We start from the raw sequence: 20837 nt of genomic DNA on the forward strand, positions 1-20837 counted from the left end.
CAGCGTAGTGAACGAGCAGTACCTTAAATGTGACGTTTTCAAGTGTAAATTTATTTTACCTATGGAATAAATCATCTTTGACTTTTGACTTTTGACTATTGTAGATATTTGCGTATTGTTAATTGCTGTTTCGCAATTAACAATTAATCAATTGTCAATCTTTAATTGCCAGAACAATTAAATTTTGCCCAACACTGGTCGTCTCATGTACCTTTCAATTTATTATGCGAATGTCTGCGCATCCGTACCAGGGTGCGCGACTTGCTCGTCCCGTCACTTGATATTATAAAACTTATAAATATATATAAACTGCGCTACTACGTTTGTACTGAGTTACCATGGCAAGGACTCGAGTATGATTTCTAGTGCTTTAAATCATACTCAAGTCCTGTGTTGAGTATGATTTCAAGCACTGGAAATACGACTCTAATGGCAAGGACTTAAGTATGATTTCTAGAGCTTTTAATCGTACTCAAGTCCTGACTTGAGCATTGAGTAGAGTTCTGGAATACAACCCTTAGCGGTTATAGCTTACATTGGGCGGGCACGCGAGGTATGTAGGTATAGTTGTGGCGTCCATTTAGATATAATGTCTGTGAAATTACACATTCTCTTTGAATTTTTGCTATTCTATTCTAGGAAATAATAATAAATCTGCTATTCTAGGAGATAATGCCTGCGTAAAATAATTTACTTCATAAACATCAGGCTAACATGATGTATTTTATCTTTTGTAAAGTAAAAGATTATGTGTCGTTTTCCAGAACTCTACTCAATGCTCAAGTCAGGACTTGAGTAGGATTTCAAGCACTGGAAATACGACCCTAATGGCAAGGACTTGAGTATGATTGAGTTGAGCCATAGTGTAAAGAGTTGTTGCAACTCACTGTTAGAGAGAGACAGGTACATAAAGAACGGTGACAGGACAACAGCAGAAAGTCATAACTTGTGATAAAATTGATTTTTATCCATTGTTTTGCCGAATGAATTCTGAAATTATCGAATCTATTAACACAACCATGTTTCTATGAGCTTATTTTCTAGTAACAAAGTTGGCTATTTGAAAATTTCCATAGGCGTTAATTGCTGAAATTTGGGTGGGTGATAAACACGGTCGTTGTATGATCCACTCTTAAGCAGACTTAAATAGATTTTGTTGCTCTTATGTGATTATATTTCGTTATAGTGGTTGAAGCTAAGTACGATGAAGTTAACTTGGCAGTGTTTGTTCTCGCCGCGTTTATACAAGATTTACAAGGATGGCCCTAGTGAGGTTAGTAGTTTGGTTTAAAAATCAATCCATATCCACCATTTAGACGAGAACGTAGACTTTTATCAAACCACACGTAATGGTGACTGTAGGTATAATAATGAACACAACACAAATATTGTGGATTCTTAGATTTTCACAATTGCTATTCATTAGAAAAGAAACTACTTTATCCAATCCATATCTGGTTTTCGACGACAAACCAACGTTTCGGGCCCTTTACAGGTCTCAAGGCCATGGCTGACGAACATTTCGGGTCCTTTACAGGTCCCATGGCCATCGCTGAACTCGAATGACTGTCCATGAGCCCTGTAAAATGCTATAGATTCTCCAGATTTTCACATCTTACAGGTCCCATGGCCATCGCTGAACTCGAATGACTGTCCATGAGCCCTGTAAAATGCTATAGATTCTCCAGATTTTCACATCTTACAAAATATTTTCTTTTCCTATTGTTTTATGGATAATGAGTATGGGAGCCTGGTAGATATCGTGTAAGTGTGTTGTGCACGTGAATCTCTCTATCTCACACACACAGCAAAAAGTGGAGCGTGAACACAGTCTACAAAGTTTCTAAATATTTCCTGTCACAACTTCAAAATCTGCTACACAATCTTATGTTGATAAATTAATGTTAAGGGCAGCTGTTGCTTGGCTCTACACTCTTATAGCTAACTTCCACAATGACAACAGCGTTGGAAGCTTGTAATTAATATCTTTAGGAATAAGGTAAATATTTCTTTGTAATTTCAGAGTATGTACCAGGCGAAGGGCTTCGAGAAATGGGGAGATAGAGTCATCTCTTCAGTAAGTAACAAAGCAAATTATTATTATTGTGTATTATGAATTAAGTAGGTAGTAGAACTTTTAAGGTGGTGCCATCATTAATGCCATCTTAACAGTTCTTTCAGCATGCAGGCAACAGCGGGCAATATCAGCCACACAGAGCAGGCATGTTCTTGTCAACTAATGATGTTTAAGGGTTATATCATATTGTATTATAATCAAAAGACATTAAAAAAACAGTCAACAAAATTTTGTACTGTACATTAAAACTATTTTGGACAGTGAGGGCTTCAACATTATAGATAGTACATCCCAACTAGCAAATTAACCTTATAATGTTAGGGCTTTATGGCTAGAAATTTTGTACTTGTTTTATAAAAGCATTCATTATCACAATGTACCTTATAATAGTTATTTATAAGAGGTTTTAGCTTACACAGCTTTTATTCTTGTAATTTGGCTGTATAAACGTTATTAAACCCAAATAATATGACTACAATACAGCCTCAGAATGTGTTCTTCTTATAAAGGTTAATGTTATTGCTTAATTGCCATATAATATTTGAAGCTATATATTAGGGGTTAAAGTATGAAATTGCCGTTTTATTGCAATAGGTTCTTTGAATTTTCATAGAATCTTCATGGTTTGAGGTTTTCGAATGAAACTTTTTTCAAATGGTTTCTGTGATTTTTTTTTTTTTTAATTTGAAACATTTGAATATCGACTTTCAATTGTTTTTGTTATTCAATTTAGACAAGAAAGATGGATACTGCGAAAATTCGAGTGATTTTTGAATACGAGTTCCGACGCGGAACTAACGCGGCAGAAACAGCCCGCAATATCAATGCTGCGTTTGGAGAGGGGTCTACTAATGAACGCACCGTGCGATTTTGGTTTAAACGCTTTCGTGATGGAAATTTCGACTTAAAGAACGAGCCACGAGGAAGACCGCCCACACAGGTGAATAACGATGAATTAAGAGAGATAGTGGAAGCCGATCCTAGTCAAACTACCCAGGAATTAGCGACATGGCTTAACGTTACCTTACCCACAATATTGACTCACTTGCGTCAAATCAATAAAATAAAAAAATACGAAAAATGGGTGCCTCATGATTTGACTGATCTGCAGAAAGAAACGCGTGTTGAAACTTGTGTTGCCTTGTTGAACCGGTACAGAAATGAAGGAATATTGGATCGAATTGTAACATGTGATGAAAAGTGGATTCTTTATGATAACCGGAAAAGAAAAATGCAATGGCTGACCCCAGGTCAAATGCCACAACAGTGTCCTAAAGCAAAACTTACCAATAAAAAGGTAATGGTAACTGTTTGGTGGTCTCAGCATGGTGGTCTCAGCATGGTGTTATTCACTATAGTTTTCTCCGATCTGGTCAAGCAATAACGGCAGATGTTTATTGTGCCGAACTCCGAACCATGTTGACAAAACTAGCAGTAAAACAGCCCCGACTCATGAATCGATCTTCACCATTATTGCTCCACGACAACGCGAGACCTCACACAGCACGAGAAACCATTTTGACCCTTCAGGAACTGCAGTTAGAAACCATTCGTCATCCTCCGTATTCACCAGACCTTGCTCCAACGGACTACCATTTTTTTCGTGATTTGGACAATTATCTACGTGACAAGAAGTTTTCTTCCCAGGAGGCAGTACAAAATGCTTTCACACAGTTTGTGCAGTCTAGATCGTCGGAGTTCTATCGCAAAGGCATTAATAACCTTCCCATTAGATGGCAGCAATGTATAGATAATAATGGCAACTATTTTGATTAAATAAATTTGTTAAAAATTTAAAAAATAAACAATTTAGATTTTCAGTACAAATCGGCAATTTCATACTTTAACCCCTATTAAAGGTCTTCGTGAAGAGTAATTATTCTTATAATAGAGATGGACAAGGTAAAAATAAGATTATAAATCTTTTAAGAAACATTTACATAGTAAATAAATACTTGTTAGCTATACATATATATATGTTTTATAAGAATTTAAGCGATTCATTATCCCTAATGCAGTAATAAGAAGAGTATAATTCTTAAGAGTGTTATATAACTGTAATTTACATATCTAAGTCAGCCCATTGCAGTGCAATGCGTGGTTGGGATATCTACGCCTTTTCCTGTAAAAAAAACGGATTTGCAAGAATGGAAGAGATTTAAGAGAAGTGGCAGTTTTTGGAGAAAGGTTTCCACTTCGCCATACGCCACTTCTTCTGTGACGTTATCCACTAACCATTACCAACCATCACTAGCGAAGGAGTTGGTGGTTCTATACAAAATTATTTAAGCACGGTGTGTGGGGAAGAGAAAATTTATAGCGATAGTGATATAGATGAGTGTATTAATGATGAGGTGAGAAAGTATGACTTTAGTGACAATATCAAGAATTGGGCTGTAAAGTTCAATATTCCACATTTAGCATTAAATGAATTACCAAAAGTAATAAACAATGCAATCCCACACACTTCACCATTGGATGCGCGTACATTGTTCAAAACCAACAAAGAAAAAATAAGCATATTGAAATGGGACCATACATTACTGGCAAAATGGATTAATTTTTCTCAATTACAGAAAACTTAATATACATTTGGTTTTACTTGATTATTAATAAGGAACCCAAAGGCCAAAATAATAATCAATATGGCGATAACATAGCAATAACAATAACCACACGCAAAATAGGCGCTTTGTCGTCGAGTTGCGGATACCAACCCGTTGCACCAAGTACCAAGTACCAACATAGCAACAAGTATTACTTTTATAAAGATATCACCCTTATAGACATTGTGTAATTTACTTTTGTTCTTGTAGGAGCAGTATTAAAAACATAAAATAATTAAACACTTTTTAGACACAAAACATGGTAAGGGGAAATTATATACTTAGGAACCAATAGGTCTTTTTGTCCCTAAAACAGTTACCCTATGTCGTTTTTGGTTTTGAATTTCCCCATACTATCCCAGTTACCCAGAAAGAAGTTAAAAAAAAAATCGCACAATTTTTAACGTTCCCAATTTTGTCTCATTCCTAAACAACACAATTTTATTGACTTCTCGTAGAAAAAGGCAGCTGAATTTCGTTTTTTTGGCGATATCATTTCATAGAATAATAATAATCAGTGATCGGAATAAATAAATACATACAAAGAGTGACATACAGTGGTAAAAACCACCAAATATTAATTAATTACTTTTTTTGAATTCCGGATTGCCGGAAATAATTTTACTGCATTGTAGGACAAAACTGTAGACCTAAAATAGGAAGCTGAACTTGGATTTTCAAGTAATTCTAGTGATAACATGTAAAAAATGCAATTGATAACTAACCTTTCACCAAAGTAAACATTTTCTTAATAAGCTACAAGCAATAGCTTGTTTTATCTAATATGGATATTGTAGATACTTTTATATCCATTCAACTGCCACCACAGCAAACAGTTACCATGCTGGACTGCTTTAGCAGAGGTCCGAGGTTCGATTCTCGGATCGGGAGAAGTATTTGTGTGGCTTACATTTATTTCTCTCGAGAGTTTGGGTGTAATTTGTATTTGTCTATGTGTGTGTTCATGGCACCCGCGATACAAAGTTTCCCTAGTATGAGTATAATAAATAGTTTGAAAACAAACATATTCATGTTGTGTCCCTTTGCACCAATATAGAAGAACTATTCAGTTCTTCTATATTGGTGCAAAGGGACAGATGGGACGTGATTAAACTATTTGTGCATTTGCGAAGATGAATACGTTTTGGCACCTGACAACATCCTAACATTAATAATAATAGAAAAATACATGCAACATTGCTTAGATGCCAGTGCAACAATTCATTGTAGTTTAATTGATTGAACTATACAGTAAAGCCCAAGGAATGATTATCTATGTCCTCTTACTCTAAAACTAATTTTGTGTCTTTATGTACTACATGCTATAATATCGTCATCTGTCACTCCAGGCAAGTACAATCCTGAACATCGGACTCTACACATCACCTTTCATATGCATGTACATATACAAACGAGGATTTTTTTCCATCGATGAGTGTAAAGGTTTAGCAAGATTCTTTGGAGGAGTTGGATGCATTTTGGCCATATCGTTTATAATGAGAGGCCTTGGGCGAGCGTCAAATCCTAAATATGTTGCATTTATGAAAGCATTGACAAATACAACAGCAGATCACACCACCTATTTATCTAATATAAGGAATTATGACTTCGAATTTAGAGCTTGGCCTGTCACTTACGCTGTTCCTCCTAAATTAAAGTAAGTTCGAGTATTATATTTAAGATATATTTGTTAACTATTTTAATTGCTTATTATTTAAATCTCCACTTTACTCCTCTTTACCGACTTCAAAAAAGGAGGAGGCTCTCAATTCGCCTTTTTTTTTGTATGTATGTAACGCGCTAACATCTGTGAACTGATTTTGATGATTCTTTTTGTTGGAATGAGGGTGCCTCAGTAATAGTCCCATTTAAATTAAATAAAATTTCACGTCTAAGGGTGGCAAACTAAGGGATGAATGACTTGAGGTCGGTTTCTTTAGTACTCTGTACAGAGATTATCTACAACAGTATTGTGACTATAAGTGTAATTATGCTGTATATTTAAAGTCCAAAATCTACTTGACACTACTGCAAAATTTTAATTTCAAAATTGTAAGTTTGAAGAACCAATGGTTTTCAGATCATCGTGGCTGCAAGGCCACCCTTTCAACAACTGCGCGAATGTCGAACTGCCAATGTACCAACGCACTTTTATTCAAGTGTTGGCATACGTCGCCACACACACCTTCGCTCTGCGACTCATTTACCCTGGATCGTTAGGACTCATCCACACCTTGTTTTGTACGTAACAATGTTTGCAATGTTCAACACTTCAGTAAAGTAGCAAATTTTTGTTTCTGTTAATAGGACGTTCATGTGGAATAATTTAAGCAATTTTATAATAAACCCATTGTGTCTAGGGGATGCATTGTTTCAAGGAAGAGCTCATCTGGTGGAATCATATGACGGGAAGCGTTCAAAACTGAAGACTGCCGAGGGCAACTTTTTAGATACCATGTTCATAGACAATAGAAAATTATCCACCAAGGGAAATACACTGGTGGTTTGTTGTGAGGGGAACTCCGGCTTTTATGAAATAGGAATAATGACTACACCAGTAAAAGCTGGCTATTCAGCTTTGGGTTGGAACCACCCCGGTTTTGCTGGAAGCACTGTAAGTATATCATTAATATATCAACAAAAATATTTGTAGCTGCCTTTTGTTTCATTCTTCCATCGTGTTTAGATTTTGTTTTTAAAGATTTTCTGACTTGTGGCTTTATACAAAGACGTGTCTGTATATGGTCTGTACAGGGTCTTCCATACCCGGAGCAAGAGAAAAACGCAATAGACGCGGTGATGCAGTTTGCTATTAACGAACTGAAGTTCGAGCCTGAGGACATCATCATGTTCGGCTGGAGCATCGGAGGGTACACCGCCGCATGGGCCGCTGTCAACTACCCTGTGAAAGCCCTGGTAAGCATTGTTACTACTTAATACCACGAGTCTAGAATATACAGGTCATGCCACGGCTATCGGACATGGAGAAAAAGTCCTTTAAACATTATAGATTTTTTGTTTGAATGTTATTTTATTTTTTTAAAGTAAGTGATATTGCATTGAAATACTTAAAAATCTGCTTACCTCATCTAGGAATCGGCAAAATGTGAAAAAAAATCCTGTATTTTATGATGCCGATCGAAAGGGTCAATTTTAAAGTTTAATTCCTCCTAAGTAACATAGTATATAGTACCTTAATTTGATGAAGCATTGTAGCCTACAATATTTAAAGTACTCTCCTTCCGTGACCCATATGACATGAGCCTGTAATATGAATTCTTCTGCTCTGACGAAATAGCTTTTCTTTTTCTGGTTATTGTTTTAAAATTTGTTATTTGTTTAAATAGTGTGTGAAGTTTAATGCGAATTATCAAATTTATTAGCAGCGTTTTTATTCTTTTTTATGACATCAAGTGAGAAACGAATAAGTCGTGCGTCTGGTGTTAAGCGTCACGCCTGTCCATAACAGTTGCAGTGCCACTCAGAGCTTTAAATCACAAAGATCTTAGGGGCTCAGCCACTACGCCCTTCACCCTGATACAAGTTGTCAAGTCCCATGTGCCTATAATTTCACCGGCACCATTACCTTTCAAAAGCACGGAACAGAACACATTAATGCTGACGTTTGTGGTTGGCGGCAGAAATAGTTGGCAATACACCTTCGACGAACTCTTTGACAAGGAGTTCTACTGCTACTAAAATATTATAAATATTGAATTTAAAGAAAAACGAAGAGAAAATCAAGTGTTAGATTAAAACAAAATAGGTAATGGCCCTTTTCACCTACTAAACTGCACTTTAGTGTTGAAATTGATGTCAAGTTTCAAAGTAAAATATTCCGCAAATATGAATATACCAATATTTTGACGACAGGTGTTGGACGCGACGTTCGACGATCTGCTACCGCTGGCGGAGAATCAGATGCCGTCTTCTTGGTCGCTGCTGGTTAAGGAGGTGGTGCGTTCGTACGTGGACCTGAACGTGGCGGAGCTTCTGTCGGAATATGAAGGACCCATACAACTCGTGCGTAGGACTGAGGATGAGATAATCTGTATCAGGTGAGAAACTGAAGACCGAATATCTTTTACTTAAAAGTATTTTTTATTACTGAAAACTACTGTAAATGTAAAATATATGCATTTAAAATGTTTTTTAACTTTATTTATTTATGGTAACTGATAGCTAGCTGAGTAACAAAATAGATTTCTCACAGATAGCACTACGACAAAAAAGTCGTTAAGAACCAAAAACAAAGATCTGCACGTCGACAAATTCGCAAGATTCGTTGTTTCTTTCTGTGGATTAGCTGGCATAGCGTCTAGCACGGTTTCCTAGAAGATGCTGGTTCGAATCCAACAAGATCGAAGAATTTTTTTCTAAGTGTTCGGTCTTTGTATACATAATCCTATTTTCGGATAATTTCTGGCAGCGCCGGCGCTAGCTAATTCCTTGAATCGCCGTCACTGCAAACTGGAAAAAGCTGTAGTTGTTTTTGAGTTATGAAATAATTTATATTATTTCAATAGCACCAAGTGCACTATTGTATAATAGAATACATACAACGCTGTGTAGTCGCATTTTCTCTGCTTTCATGCAGCAATAGTCTCGCGCGATTGACCTGTCTCGATGGCTAAACAACAGGAGGTCTACCACGATATAATAGATAAATACTATACTACGTGACTGCGTCCGCAACGAAGCTCATGCGTACTGCACAAATGTCAGTTTTACGATGAAAGTAAAGTCAAAATTTGATACGATAGCTGTTATTTGACGTTTCGGAGTAAGGTGTGGCATGTATTTAAATGATCATTTTAAATTTGCAAAAGCAGCGCAGCGGGCAAAAAAATCTAACGGCCATGTTTTTTAATGATTGATCCTCTTTCTCTGAGACATAAAATAAATTAAATCAGTCGATATTTTAATCTGTTCTGAGCCACGCAAAAAATGTTAGATTTGTATTATATTAACTTTGATAGTTCTATGTTGCGCCTCAAAACTAGGACAAATGAGCATTAAAAATAAAATTCAGGTACCTATTTTTAAAACTAAGTAAATGTTAAGGTATTATCACTAGTATCAGGTTTCTTACCACGGTATGACTTCTTTTTATTTTCCCGATATTTCGGAACGGTTGCAGGCTCCAGGGTCACGGGTTGACTCAACCCGTCGAACCTGATACTAGTGATAATCATTTAGTGAATAACCACGAAAGTGTTAAAACCTATATAAGTAAATGTTGATTACATTTGAATACTAATATTATATTAATTATAATAAAGTATTCGTGTACAACATGTTCGGAAACGCAAGCAAATTGGCTTCTGGCTACTTTTTCACATAATAACTTAACCTACTTAATGGAGGGCGCAACCAATTTCTATTAGGAGATCAATATTAAAAGATAGACTGGTAATAAATGTCAGTTATCATTATAAATGCATCAATCATTAAAAGAAATGGCCAATAATAAAAAAGGGGATCAAAGATTATTTTTGAATACCAAGTATTAATTTAATATGCTTAAATATAATGATAGTGTTACCTTGAATGTAGTACATTTATAATTTATCCGTAGATCGACTAATATAGACGGAACAATTAATAGACATATAATGCACTTTTTTATATAAACGATATTTTTTTATGTTTGATATGTAGACGTGCACGATAGGACCATCTTTTTTGTACTATTTTTATTACATAGTCTATTAAAATATTGAAGTATGATGTTCAACCGTCTTTTTTCTTCTGGAGAAAAAAAAACGGTTGAACAAAGACAATGTAATTTAAAATAATACAAAAAGAATGGTGCTGTCGCCCACATTTTCTATCAAACATAAAAAAAATCTAGTTTATTTTAAAAAGTGCACATTTACAATAGACATCTTTGAAGATCAAATAATATTATCCCGTAACGTATCCACAAATGCTTATGTCAAATCACTATCTTCGATCCTATTGCACGTTATACACACAATAATTTCGAATTTTATATTTACGTATTTACTTTCGTATTTTGAAACTTATGAATTGCTTTTTTATCCGTTATATATAATTATGATTAAAATATTCCAGACCGGGGTTGCTATCATCAAACCGCGGTAACCATTTGCTCCTGCGGCTTCTCGAAGTGCGGCATCCCGAAGCGTTAACCGCGTCCAACGATAGCGTAGTCGCTGTCAACAGATACATCGGGCTGCTGGAGTCGCAACGCGCTGCATTGGCTCGCAGCGATATTTCAAACACCGATCGGACCTCCTTGCTACTGGTAAATTGATCTATCTCCTTTTAGACCATAAGTTCCCAAACTTTTTGGATCACCGCGCACTTAGGTAAGATAAAAAAATTGCAACGTCCACCACCACAAAAAATTATTGAAAACATGTGTTTTTTTTTTTTAAATTAACACGTATGTGGTGTAGTTTATATAGATTTTTTTTTTTTTCAAATGCGGTAGTTTCCCAGGCCTCTACCGCCCCACTAGGGGGCGGTAAGGACGTTGAGAAACTATGTTTTAGACAGACTAAGGACAGGAGAAGATAGAAGGTCTACTACCAGAATTTCGCGACGAAAATCTCATCTAGTTTTATCATTACGATTATACAATACAATTGATATTAGAGCCTATGCATATGGCGCCGCGTGACTACGCGTCGTCTGCGCCAAAAAAACGCCATTTAAAAAAATAGTATCGCTTATGACTCGTGTCAGAAGTAGTCCCAACGGCATCCCGAACATGATTACAGGCAGGGTTGATTGTTCAATTCTAACTATGTGTCCTCCTGTTTTTATGTATATTAAATAAATAGTTTTTATAGTGCTATGATGTATAAATACTAGTCTACTTTAAGCGAAAATGTTTCTAGAATTTATGTGAGTCTATGCCTGAATAAAGAATTTCTTAGAATTCTATATAATAAAGAATTCATAGGCTTTTTGTATATTTTGCATCTTCAATAATAAAGTGACCAATTTCAAAAAGTAAATTTTGCGAAAATGAAAATGTAAATAAAGTGAAGAAAAATATTCATATTTATCATTCATATTTTTTAACTGACTTCAAAAAAAGGAGGAGGTTATCAATTAGACTGTTTTTTTTTATGAATGTTACGAGATAACTCCTGCGGCATTTGGGTACCGATTTTGATGATTTATTTTTTGTTGGAAAGAGGGTACCTCAGTATTGGTCCTATTTAAATTTCAATAAAATATTCCACCGCTAAGGGTAGCAAACTAGGGGATGAATGACCGTTGAGGTCGGTTTTTTAGTATTCTGTATTGGGATTTTTGTAACTTTTCAGATTTCAAAGTACATGCGGGACTACAAGTCGACGCACTGCACGCCACTGCCTGAAAATGTATTCGACTCGATCGTGCATAACATCACCAACAATAGAAATTAAAGTCGGTATACAAGGTTTTACTCCCAATGTGAATTGTAATGATTTTACAGAGTTAAAATTTGTATTAACCGCGTGAAATGTTAGTTTTACAAATTCTACAGCGCGCCAATGATCACAAGGAGACATAAACTTTCATTACTTTTTTGCTAAGTTAGCAAAAAAGCAATTGGAAGGCTCCATTACTCCGACACACATATTTGGGACTCCAACATAAGGTACTTAAACGATCAACTCAAGGTCGACTTTGACCTCGACTGAACTTTCTTGTGCAACAAAGACCCGTACACCGTATATAAACATACTTGATTTAAACTTAAGAAAGGTACTGGGTCAAGAGCGCGTCAAGCTTGACGCTTAAGTTTTAAATCCAACTCTGTGCCGCTTACAATAAGGACCGTTCAAAGTACAAAATGTCAAGCTTGACGGGCTCTTGGCTGTGCCTCGTTTTCTAAAACTTACCCAAATAATGTATGTCTGAGACCGTGATCAGGCCCTGTACTCTCGTTCGCCGTCCGACGCCGACGTCCGTCCGAAACAAATTACTATGAAATAAGTAACACTGGACGAAAAGACGATGTCAAATATGAAGCTTCATTTGCTTCATTGCATCTTTTTAACCGACTTTAAAAAGGAGGAAGTTCTCAATTCGTCTGTATGTTTTTTTTTGTACGTACGTTACGCGATAACTCCGCCTTTTGTAAACCGATATTGATGATTCTTTTTTGTTGGAAAGAGGGTACCTCAGAAGTGGTCCCATTTTAATTTGAAGAAAATATTCCACCTCTGATTGTGGTAAACTAGTGGATGAATGACTTTTGAGGTCGGTTTTTTTAGCCGGAAGTTAGGTTATAATTTGGTCAAGTATTATTTAAATTTTTATTGAATTGATATTCAATTTTTTTATGTGAAAATGCTTCACTAGTTTGTTATAATTATTAATACAAAGATCGAACACTTAGAAAGAATTCCTTCGACCCAGCCGTTAAAAAAAGTCGTTGAAAAACCAAATACAAAGATACGACAACAAGTACATGGAGAAATTCGTGAGGTCCGCTGGTTCGTTCGTTAGTAACACGATTTGCTAGAAGACGTCGGTTCGAGTCCGGCCGGATCGAAGGAATTTTTTCTAAGTGTACGATATTTGTATTAATAATTATAATAAACGAGTCTTACTTATTTGACAGTATTTGATGGACGGAGAACGAGAGTAGTAGTAGAGTAGAGAGTTCCATCAAATTTCAAAGTGTTGTCTGTGTGCAAACTTTCTTAAGACGAGGCTCCACAAGGGAAACCTCACACTGGAAGAACTTAACATACTAGTCAGACCTGAGTTATTCATGCGCTCTGTGCGATTGCAGCAGGCTGTACTTGTTTTAATCAAAGAAAACACACATTTCACTAAAACACATTTTGATTGTAATTTCGTGTATTGTATCGACTAGCTCACGTAATTCTACAGGTATAAAAACTGTTGCATTTTTGTAAAATACGATATTTATACGTGGTGAGAAGCGAAAGTAGTATTGGTGTTACTTAATAGTACGTTGTGTATTAAGGGCGCTAAATAAGAAATTACTAACGAGGGTTTGTTAGGAAGGCTGAGGGCTTTAATGAGTCGAGGATTGTAACGTTACATACAATGTATTTCATCACATTTGCGAGGAAATAGATACAACGATAATTTATTTCTTGTATGAATAGATATCGCTTCACAACGTAACATTTACGGATTTGCAAATGCTGAGCTTTTTGTTTCTTTTTTTAAAGATTGCCAGCTGTTCTTCCATAGATTATTATCTACTCGTAAAATGTTATAAAAGGCACAGACGCAAGCTGCCACAATGTATTAGATATAAAATCAATTATTTCCAAATTCTAAAAATACTGCAGAATTCACAAAATATTAGTAAAATATAGTTAAATTCCAAATGTTTAGTTTTTTTTTATACTTTAAGTTTATGCGAAATATACGTTTAGACTTTTCGAGCAAAAAACGTTTTGCTTAATTATGACGTAAAAAATCCATAGGGCGGCAATATAATCAAAAATACCGTGTGCATAATTTAAGGCTTTGCATATCATGACACTGTTTACGGGCAAGTGTGATGAAAAAAGTATTTAGGTATATTATGGTCGTATTATTGTCTATTATAATAATGGCTCCTGTACACCTAAGGCCTGGCGCCCATTGACGAGATGGCTGGCAGGGGAACCTTCGGCATTCCTACATGCAAGGGCACTCGTCGGAGTGCGTTTGCATTATACCGCAGTATCCCTAGGTATGGCACGGCATTCTTAAGCATGTCGAAGTATTCCGTCGCGAAATCGTGCTCGCGCCTGGGGCCTGATTCTCATATTTTTTTATTTATGTCTATTTTTACTTTTTTCGATTGACATGAAAGTCTAATGAAAAATATCGATTGATTTCAAAATATCAATTCTCGCACGCTGTCCGGAAATATCTATATGTTTTTTAGTGAATCATGTTGCAAGTGGTATAACGTCGCGATGTGTTCGCAGCACGAGCTCCTTCTTCCACTACTTGGCTTACAAAAGCCACTATTAACTCATCCATTATTCAGTAGGTACAGAACCCTCTACGTTATCTATACATATTATACACTTATTACACAATATAATCACAAACGTAATCTACTTACAACGCCTAATAATATTTTATTTTACTGTTCAATTTCAAATACTGGGTATCAACAAAATTAAATAAAATTTACGTAAATCATAAACGATGTAATTTGCACTGAACGCAAGAAACCACAAATGAATCTGTCAAAATAAAATTCTAGTGATAAGTCGAATGTGAAATTGCCGTGTAAAAAATGATAGACAAAAGTCTATCGAGAAGTCAAGAGAGCCCGTATTCTCTCTCATATGAACATATTGTCGATTTTTGGACATTGTCTACGTCGATTTTTATGTGTATCACGCGAGAATCAGGCACCTGGACTTCATTAAGACCAGTCTTACCGTGCGTGCCTTCCCTCGAAAATTCGGCGGCAGTGTGAACGATATAGGTAACAACGAGCAATAATGTTGAACAATTGGCCATCGCAAAGCTCTAACAAGAGGTCGACGTCGTCTACATTCATCGTTTTTGATAACAGTTATAGTCGACGAAATATTATTTGTGATATCAAATGTGAACGAAACCAAGGCTAAAAAAACAATATTATATAATACAAAAAAGCTATTAATATTGTTTTGGTAAAGATATTTGTAATCATAAATAGGGTTACCAGCTTGTTATATCCAGGCCATTTTGTTACACCCTACAAATTAAGTAATCTTACTATAGTATATAGTTATTACACGTAGACAGCTATTTAGCCACAATTACAAGATATGTTTTCAAGAGGATTCGTCCCAATCTGAGCAGCAGGCTATTAGGCTTTCCGTATTTAATTCATTGTCTTTTGTTTATGTATAAAAAATATATTATTTTTATAAAATTTGCAATGACGGAAAACTGACATACACCCACAGCAATAGCCTCTTGAGGACTGTTCAACAATGTATGACGTATGTATGTACGCCATCTTGTGTTTAGCTTTTCGAGTTACTCACAAACTTGGAGCCACTTCATGTATGTAATTGTATTATTATGTGTACACGTTATTATACAATTAAAGTCAGTACTTATTGATTATAGCGTATAAAATAATTATAACAATTTATACAATATTTATTAATGTATAACTAGATAGGTATCTAATAAACAAGGCACCAAAGAGGATGCTTGTTGTACTTGGAAGGAGCCCCATACACCGAAATAGCCACGACGCTATGCGGTATCAATGTCACCACGCGCGGTTGTCATTGTGCTTTGGTTTGGTTAATTTAGAATCGCACCGCGCTCTGTGTGTGGGGCTTGTTAAACTACTGTAAGTTAGTTTGAAATAATGTTCACATGCATCGGGGAAACAATGCTTTCATTAAGATACATTTATATATTATTCATTAAACAGCCGGCACAAGAATGTGATGCGACGTCGTTTCTGCGCTTCATAATCCGTCGTCGCGTCGTCAGCAAGTCGAGTCAATGCAGACGAACGTGTGGACGGCTGTGCCGTGATCTAGTGCCAAGAATGTGTGTACCGTGGCGTTTTCTAACTCCGAACTAATAATATATAATAATATCTCAATAACGCAAACTTCGGACAAAAGCACAAAACAACGTCGCTGATCAAAGCTTGTCCAATAAAAAGTGACTGTACATCAATGTATTATTGTAGCATTTAATATTTGTTAAATAATCAAATTATTGTGTACCTTAGGTATTTTTTTCTTACATATTTATGGTAAATAAGGGGATTTTGGTGTAATGTGTTTATTTTTTATTTTGATATTCCCATTCCTCTTCGTCTTGTCTATGATTTTTGCCCAGCAGAACTTACTAGACCTGTACTGTGAGTGCCCTTTAAGCTTTTACAGAACCAAATACAACCCTAACTCCGATACATGTAAATCGGATTAAGATAAAATTTTCTCACAGCAAATGTTGATATGTCAACGTCGGCAAAACAATGTTGTTTCTGTACACAGTCGCATGAAAATATACTTCATCATTAATTATGTTATATGGATCAGAAGGAAGCCTTGTTACATAACCCTATAAACGGATATAGAAAAAGGAGATTGGTCATGTCAGCGATACAGATTATATCGATAATATTTCAAAAAAAAACACAAAGATATGTTTAATAAAAATAATATAATCGCCCAATATTTAATAAAATCGCCCAGTAACTAATTTCGAGTTTATTAACCATAAAAGTTGTACTGGGAGCAGAATCTACTATAAAACATTGAAACAAGTAGTAGTTTCATAAATTACAATAACGTAAAAAAGTCCTGATTATCTTGGCTTAAGGATTCATAATTGCATTTTGTATGAATCAATCATTCAAATTAGAATAGTAACTGTATTACAAACACACAACAGTGGTTGTCGAGTGTTATAACTCCTTATTCTAATATACCAAAAATTTGTCCTATTACCAATGCCTATTACTGAACAACGGCAATTTATGCACTTTTATTAAATTCCAGACACTTCAAAAATATGATATATAAAAGGATCATTTACTATATTAATTTGCATGTATTAGTTTGTGAAATGGGTTTGTAAGCTTTTTTCTTCCTTCCGTATTCAAATTTCCAAAAATTGCTGGAGTCTGTTAATTAGCATGTTGCCTATCATTTCTTGCTACATACTTTCTATTGCTTCTTTTATGATTATCAAGTGATAGGACGCACAGTTGTACATCTGATGGTACGCATAGCACCTACCCATAACAGTTGCACCATGACTCAGAACTTTTTGTCATTCTTGGGACATAAAGTTGATTGGTGAACTTTAGATACAGGGTCAAGAGCACGTCAAGCTTGACACTTAAGATTTAAATTCAACTCTATGCCGCTGACGATAAGAACGGTCCAAAGTGTTAAGCTTGACGTGCTTTTGACTGTACCTATAAAACATCTGAATATCTGATTGATGCGTGTAGGATACCTATTAGCCTGCTAACAGATTGATCGCATCTGCGTGAATTCGTAATCAAATTCATGCAGTCGAGACCACGACTGGTTGAAGTTGACAACAACTCCATATAGTAACTGCATGCAGTTAATGCGTGACGTCGTTATCGGAGACCTCGACTGCATGAAATTGATGCGTGAAGTCGTTATCAACTTCATGCAGTCGTGGTCTTGGCGTGATCACGACTAAACACATTAACTGCAAACATGTAGTCTTATCTGTTAGCAGCCCAAGACAAACAATTTTTTTAAAGTAAATACATATTTTCATTATAATAAAAAATAATAACAATTTGTTTTATAAAGGTTTTTAATAACTCATGGTTACAGTACAGTAGCAACTTCAAAAATACCCGCCATACCATCAGTGGTGCTCTTAGTGGTATAATGGGTCCAGCCCGAAGTTGACTAGTCCCATGTTCCTTTGATTTCACCAGAACCCTTATCAAAACTGGAACGCAGTAATGATTACGTAACTACATGATGGCAGTATTTCCTTAGACAAACACACTTTATAAGGAGCTCTGCTACTACTAAAACTTCTGCTGATATTATTGCATGGTTGCAATGAAGTTTTTATTGAATTTTAAGGAGGTATAATCATACAAACAATACAAATGCGTTTAAATGGACTTATTTGTATTTTGCAACTTCATAGTCAAGTTTATTTTCAATTTCTGAGACATTATTACATGTGTACATATCAGACTTATTTCTTAACATTCAAAGAATTTATTCTAACTTTTTAAACTTTAAACATTTATTTCTGTATATACGCTCTGACAATTCGAACATCATCAACAGGTGTGTCATTCTTGTCACACTCAACAAGCCCTATTCGTTTGACAACAGCCATTCCAGTCTGTATGCGACCAAATATAGAGTGTTTCCCATCCAACCATTGCGTAGGTGCCAGAGTGATGAAGAATTGTGATCCATTTGTGTCGGGTCCAGCGTTAGCCATAGATAATACACCAGCACCAGTGTGTTTCAAGTCTGGTGATATCTCGTCTTCGAATGTAGGCCCATATATTGACTGGCCACCTTTCCCCGTGCCTGTGGGGTCGCCCCCTTGAATCATGAAGTCCCGAATGATCCTATGAAACTTTGTGTTGTTGTAGTATCCTCGCCGGACAAGCTCCATAAAGTTTCTGCAGGTGTTTGGAGCGTGCCTCCAATACATTTCAACCGTCACCGTGCCCATGCTGCGAACAAAGCGCAATAGTGTTATGCACATCGAGTAAATCTTGGTGTTTAAAAAAAATTCTAATGTGGTCTCATAACTTACGATGTTTCAAGCACCGCGATCGGTGGTTGCCAGGACTTATCAGGAATTCCGGCATTAGAATATCCAAGCATTTTATTAACTTTGTATACTATAAACAAACAATATAATTTATAACCTCAAAAAATCACCGCCAATTTCTTTGCTTTTTAAAGTTTACAGCCTGGTTGCAGACCTTTATGCCAATTTTGTAAATTTTTGGAGTTCGTGCTTAAAAAATCGCAGCCAATGTTTTATCCGCCGATAGAAAGCACAATTTACCAATGATCTTTTAATTAGATGTGGTTTGTGACTTATATCAAGCAATCAATATCGTTTACTCTCGTTGTGTAACAAGTCACCTTATATCAATATCAAAGTCCTCTTACTCTTTGGTAACAAGCTATCGCTCCCGCATTCCATAGAGTAAGTTGATAGTATAGTGTCTGTGATCTTGATCGCATTCGTTACAATGTTGTATGTACACTGGCAACTTTGAGACAATGGAATTGATATCCTTATTATAAGCAACACCATCTTTCTAATTTGTGACAGAGATTAGAATAACAATATTTCTTTTTTTCCATCCTCTAAGGTATTTCTTTGACTATGTATTTCCATTATCGAAGTCGCCGCGTCAAGTCCTCCATGAAATAATGTCGTCTTGCCTTAGACTACTTTTCCATCCTCTAAGCGTCTTGCGCCATACAAACTTGCAAAAAAACTTGCTATGTCCAGTCCAGGCAAGGATTAGGGACGGGCGTTACAGATCGTATATAGTTATTGAATCTATATCAATATATAGATTTTGCCACAGTTAATGAATCTATATCAATATATAGATTTTGCCACAATTGGCTACATCGAATATGCGATATCGTGTATTTTAGAAACTATGTATCGATATTGCTCCGCATCGCGTATTTTATAGCGATGCCGAATCAAACCGAGCGATTACCGAGTGCATACCAACACGAAATCGTACATTTACTAAACTACTTGATACTTGGTGCAACGGGCTGGTATCCGCAACTCGACGACAAAGCGCCTATTTTGCGTGTAGTGGGTGCAGGGTCCTACTCGTGTCACCCAAGCTCCTCCAGGAATCTCAGCAGCCTCCTTGGTTTGCTGAAGATTTCGGGGAGCGACCTTTGCACTCCAAGGTACTTTGCCCTGTAGTTGGCCACGCCGGAGCACTGGAGTAGGATGTGCGCAGCCGTTTCCTCCCCCTCCATGCACGCTCTGCATAGAGGGCTGTCTGTGATACCTTAATTGAAAAGGTGTTTATTGTATGGACCATGACCCGTTAGGGCGGCAGTTAGAGTGCGAAGCTCTTGCCTTTTAAGTTTAATTAGTATTCGAGATAGACTGGCATTGAGCGTTGGGAGTGCTTCACTCGCCTGTCTACAAACCGTAAGGGTGGTCCATGTATTATTATGTGAAGATTTTGTACCTTTGTGTATAGTTGTTCTGGACCATTGGCAGGAGAGGGACACTATCGGTTCTGGTCCTACAGCGTCCGTCTCCGACCCTTTCCTGGCTAGTTCATCTGCTGCATCATTGCCACGTGAGCCGCTGTGTCCTTTAATCCACTGAAGAGTTACGTGGTTTTGTATACACCTCCATGAGTGCTTGATGGAATTTGTAAATGAGCCTTGATTTACCAAATTATATACCGATATTGCTTCGTATATATTCGCTGAGTGGATATCAATGCGAAACTGTTTTTTGTGCATCTTCGGAACTGTATACTGTGTGAAGAGAAGTTAATTTTTTTTGATGGAAGTTAGTAAGTAAGTTATTCTGGCGTAATGCATTTACATCCAATGATTGACGATACGATTTAATCAAACGGCAAGGTATCAGGGCGCACGCGGGCTATATCCAATAATATATAGTTTCGAAATCTGATTCCGAATATCAGTAAC

General features: G+C 36.3%; 2 protein-coding genes across 2 annotated transcripts; one reads left to right on the forward strand and one right to left on the reverse strand.

Annotated features, from left to right (window-relative positions):
- Positions 1-338: 338 nt before the first annotated feature.
- LOC113240186 (protein ABHD16A) lies at positions 339-12773 on the forward strand. Its single transcript, XM_026477432.1, has 10 exons — positions 339-353; positions 1187-1273; positions 2024-2077; positions 6033-6340; positions 6764-6924; positions 7044-7297; positions 7438-7599; positions 8557-8741; positions 10762-10954; positions 11988-12773. Exons 1-10 carry the CDS (start codon positions 339-341, stop codon positions 12087-12089), a joined length of 1521 nt encoding a protein of 506 aa, XP_026333217.1. The 3' UTR covers positions 12090-12773.
- Positions 12774-17969: 5196 nt separating this feature from the next.
- LOC113240033 (peptidyl-prolyl cis-trans isomerase-like 1) lies at positions 17970-19298 on the reverse strand. The gene is made up of 2 exons (XM_026477238.1): positions 18934-19298; positions 17970-18850 (listed from the first exon to the last, which is right to left on the reverse strand). The coding sequence occupies exons 1-2, from the start codon at positions 19002-19004 to the stop codon at positions 18406-18408; spliced, it is 516 nt and encodes a 171-aa protein (XP_026333023.1). The 5' UTR covers positions 19005-19298; the 3' UTR covers positions 17970-18405.
- Positions 19299-20837: the final 1539 nt, after the last annotated feature.

Source organism: Hyposmocoma kahamanoa, unplaced genomic scaffold, assembly GCF_003589595.1.
Source record: "Hyposmocoma kahamanoa isolate Upper Pololo Valley unplaced genomic scaffold, ASM358959v1 100021, whole genome shotgun sequence".
Classification (NCBI taxonomy): Eukaryota; Metazoa; Arthropoda; class Insecta; order Lepidoptera; family Cosmopterigidae; genus Hyposmocoma; species Hyposmocoma kahamanoa.

Coding starts and splice junctions, on each gene's coding strand:
- LOC113240186 (XM_026477432.1), top strand. Junction 7,600..8,556: donor ACTACCCTGTGAAAGCCCTG/GTAAGCATTGTT, acceptor TTTTGACGACAG/GTGTTGGACGCGACGTTCGA. Junction 8,742..10,761: donor GATGAGATAATCTGTATCAG/GTGAGAAACTGA, acceptor AAAATATTCCAG/ACCGGGGTTGCTATCATCAA.
- LOC113240033 (XM_026477238.1), bottom strand. CDS start 19,004: ATGCTTGGATATTCTAATGCCGGAATTCCTGATAAGTCCTGGCAACCA. Junction 18,851..18,933: donor ATCGCGGTGCTTGAAACATC/GTAAGTTATGAG, acceptor CTTTGTTCGCAG/CATGGGCACGGTGACGGTTG.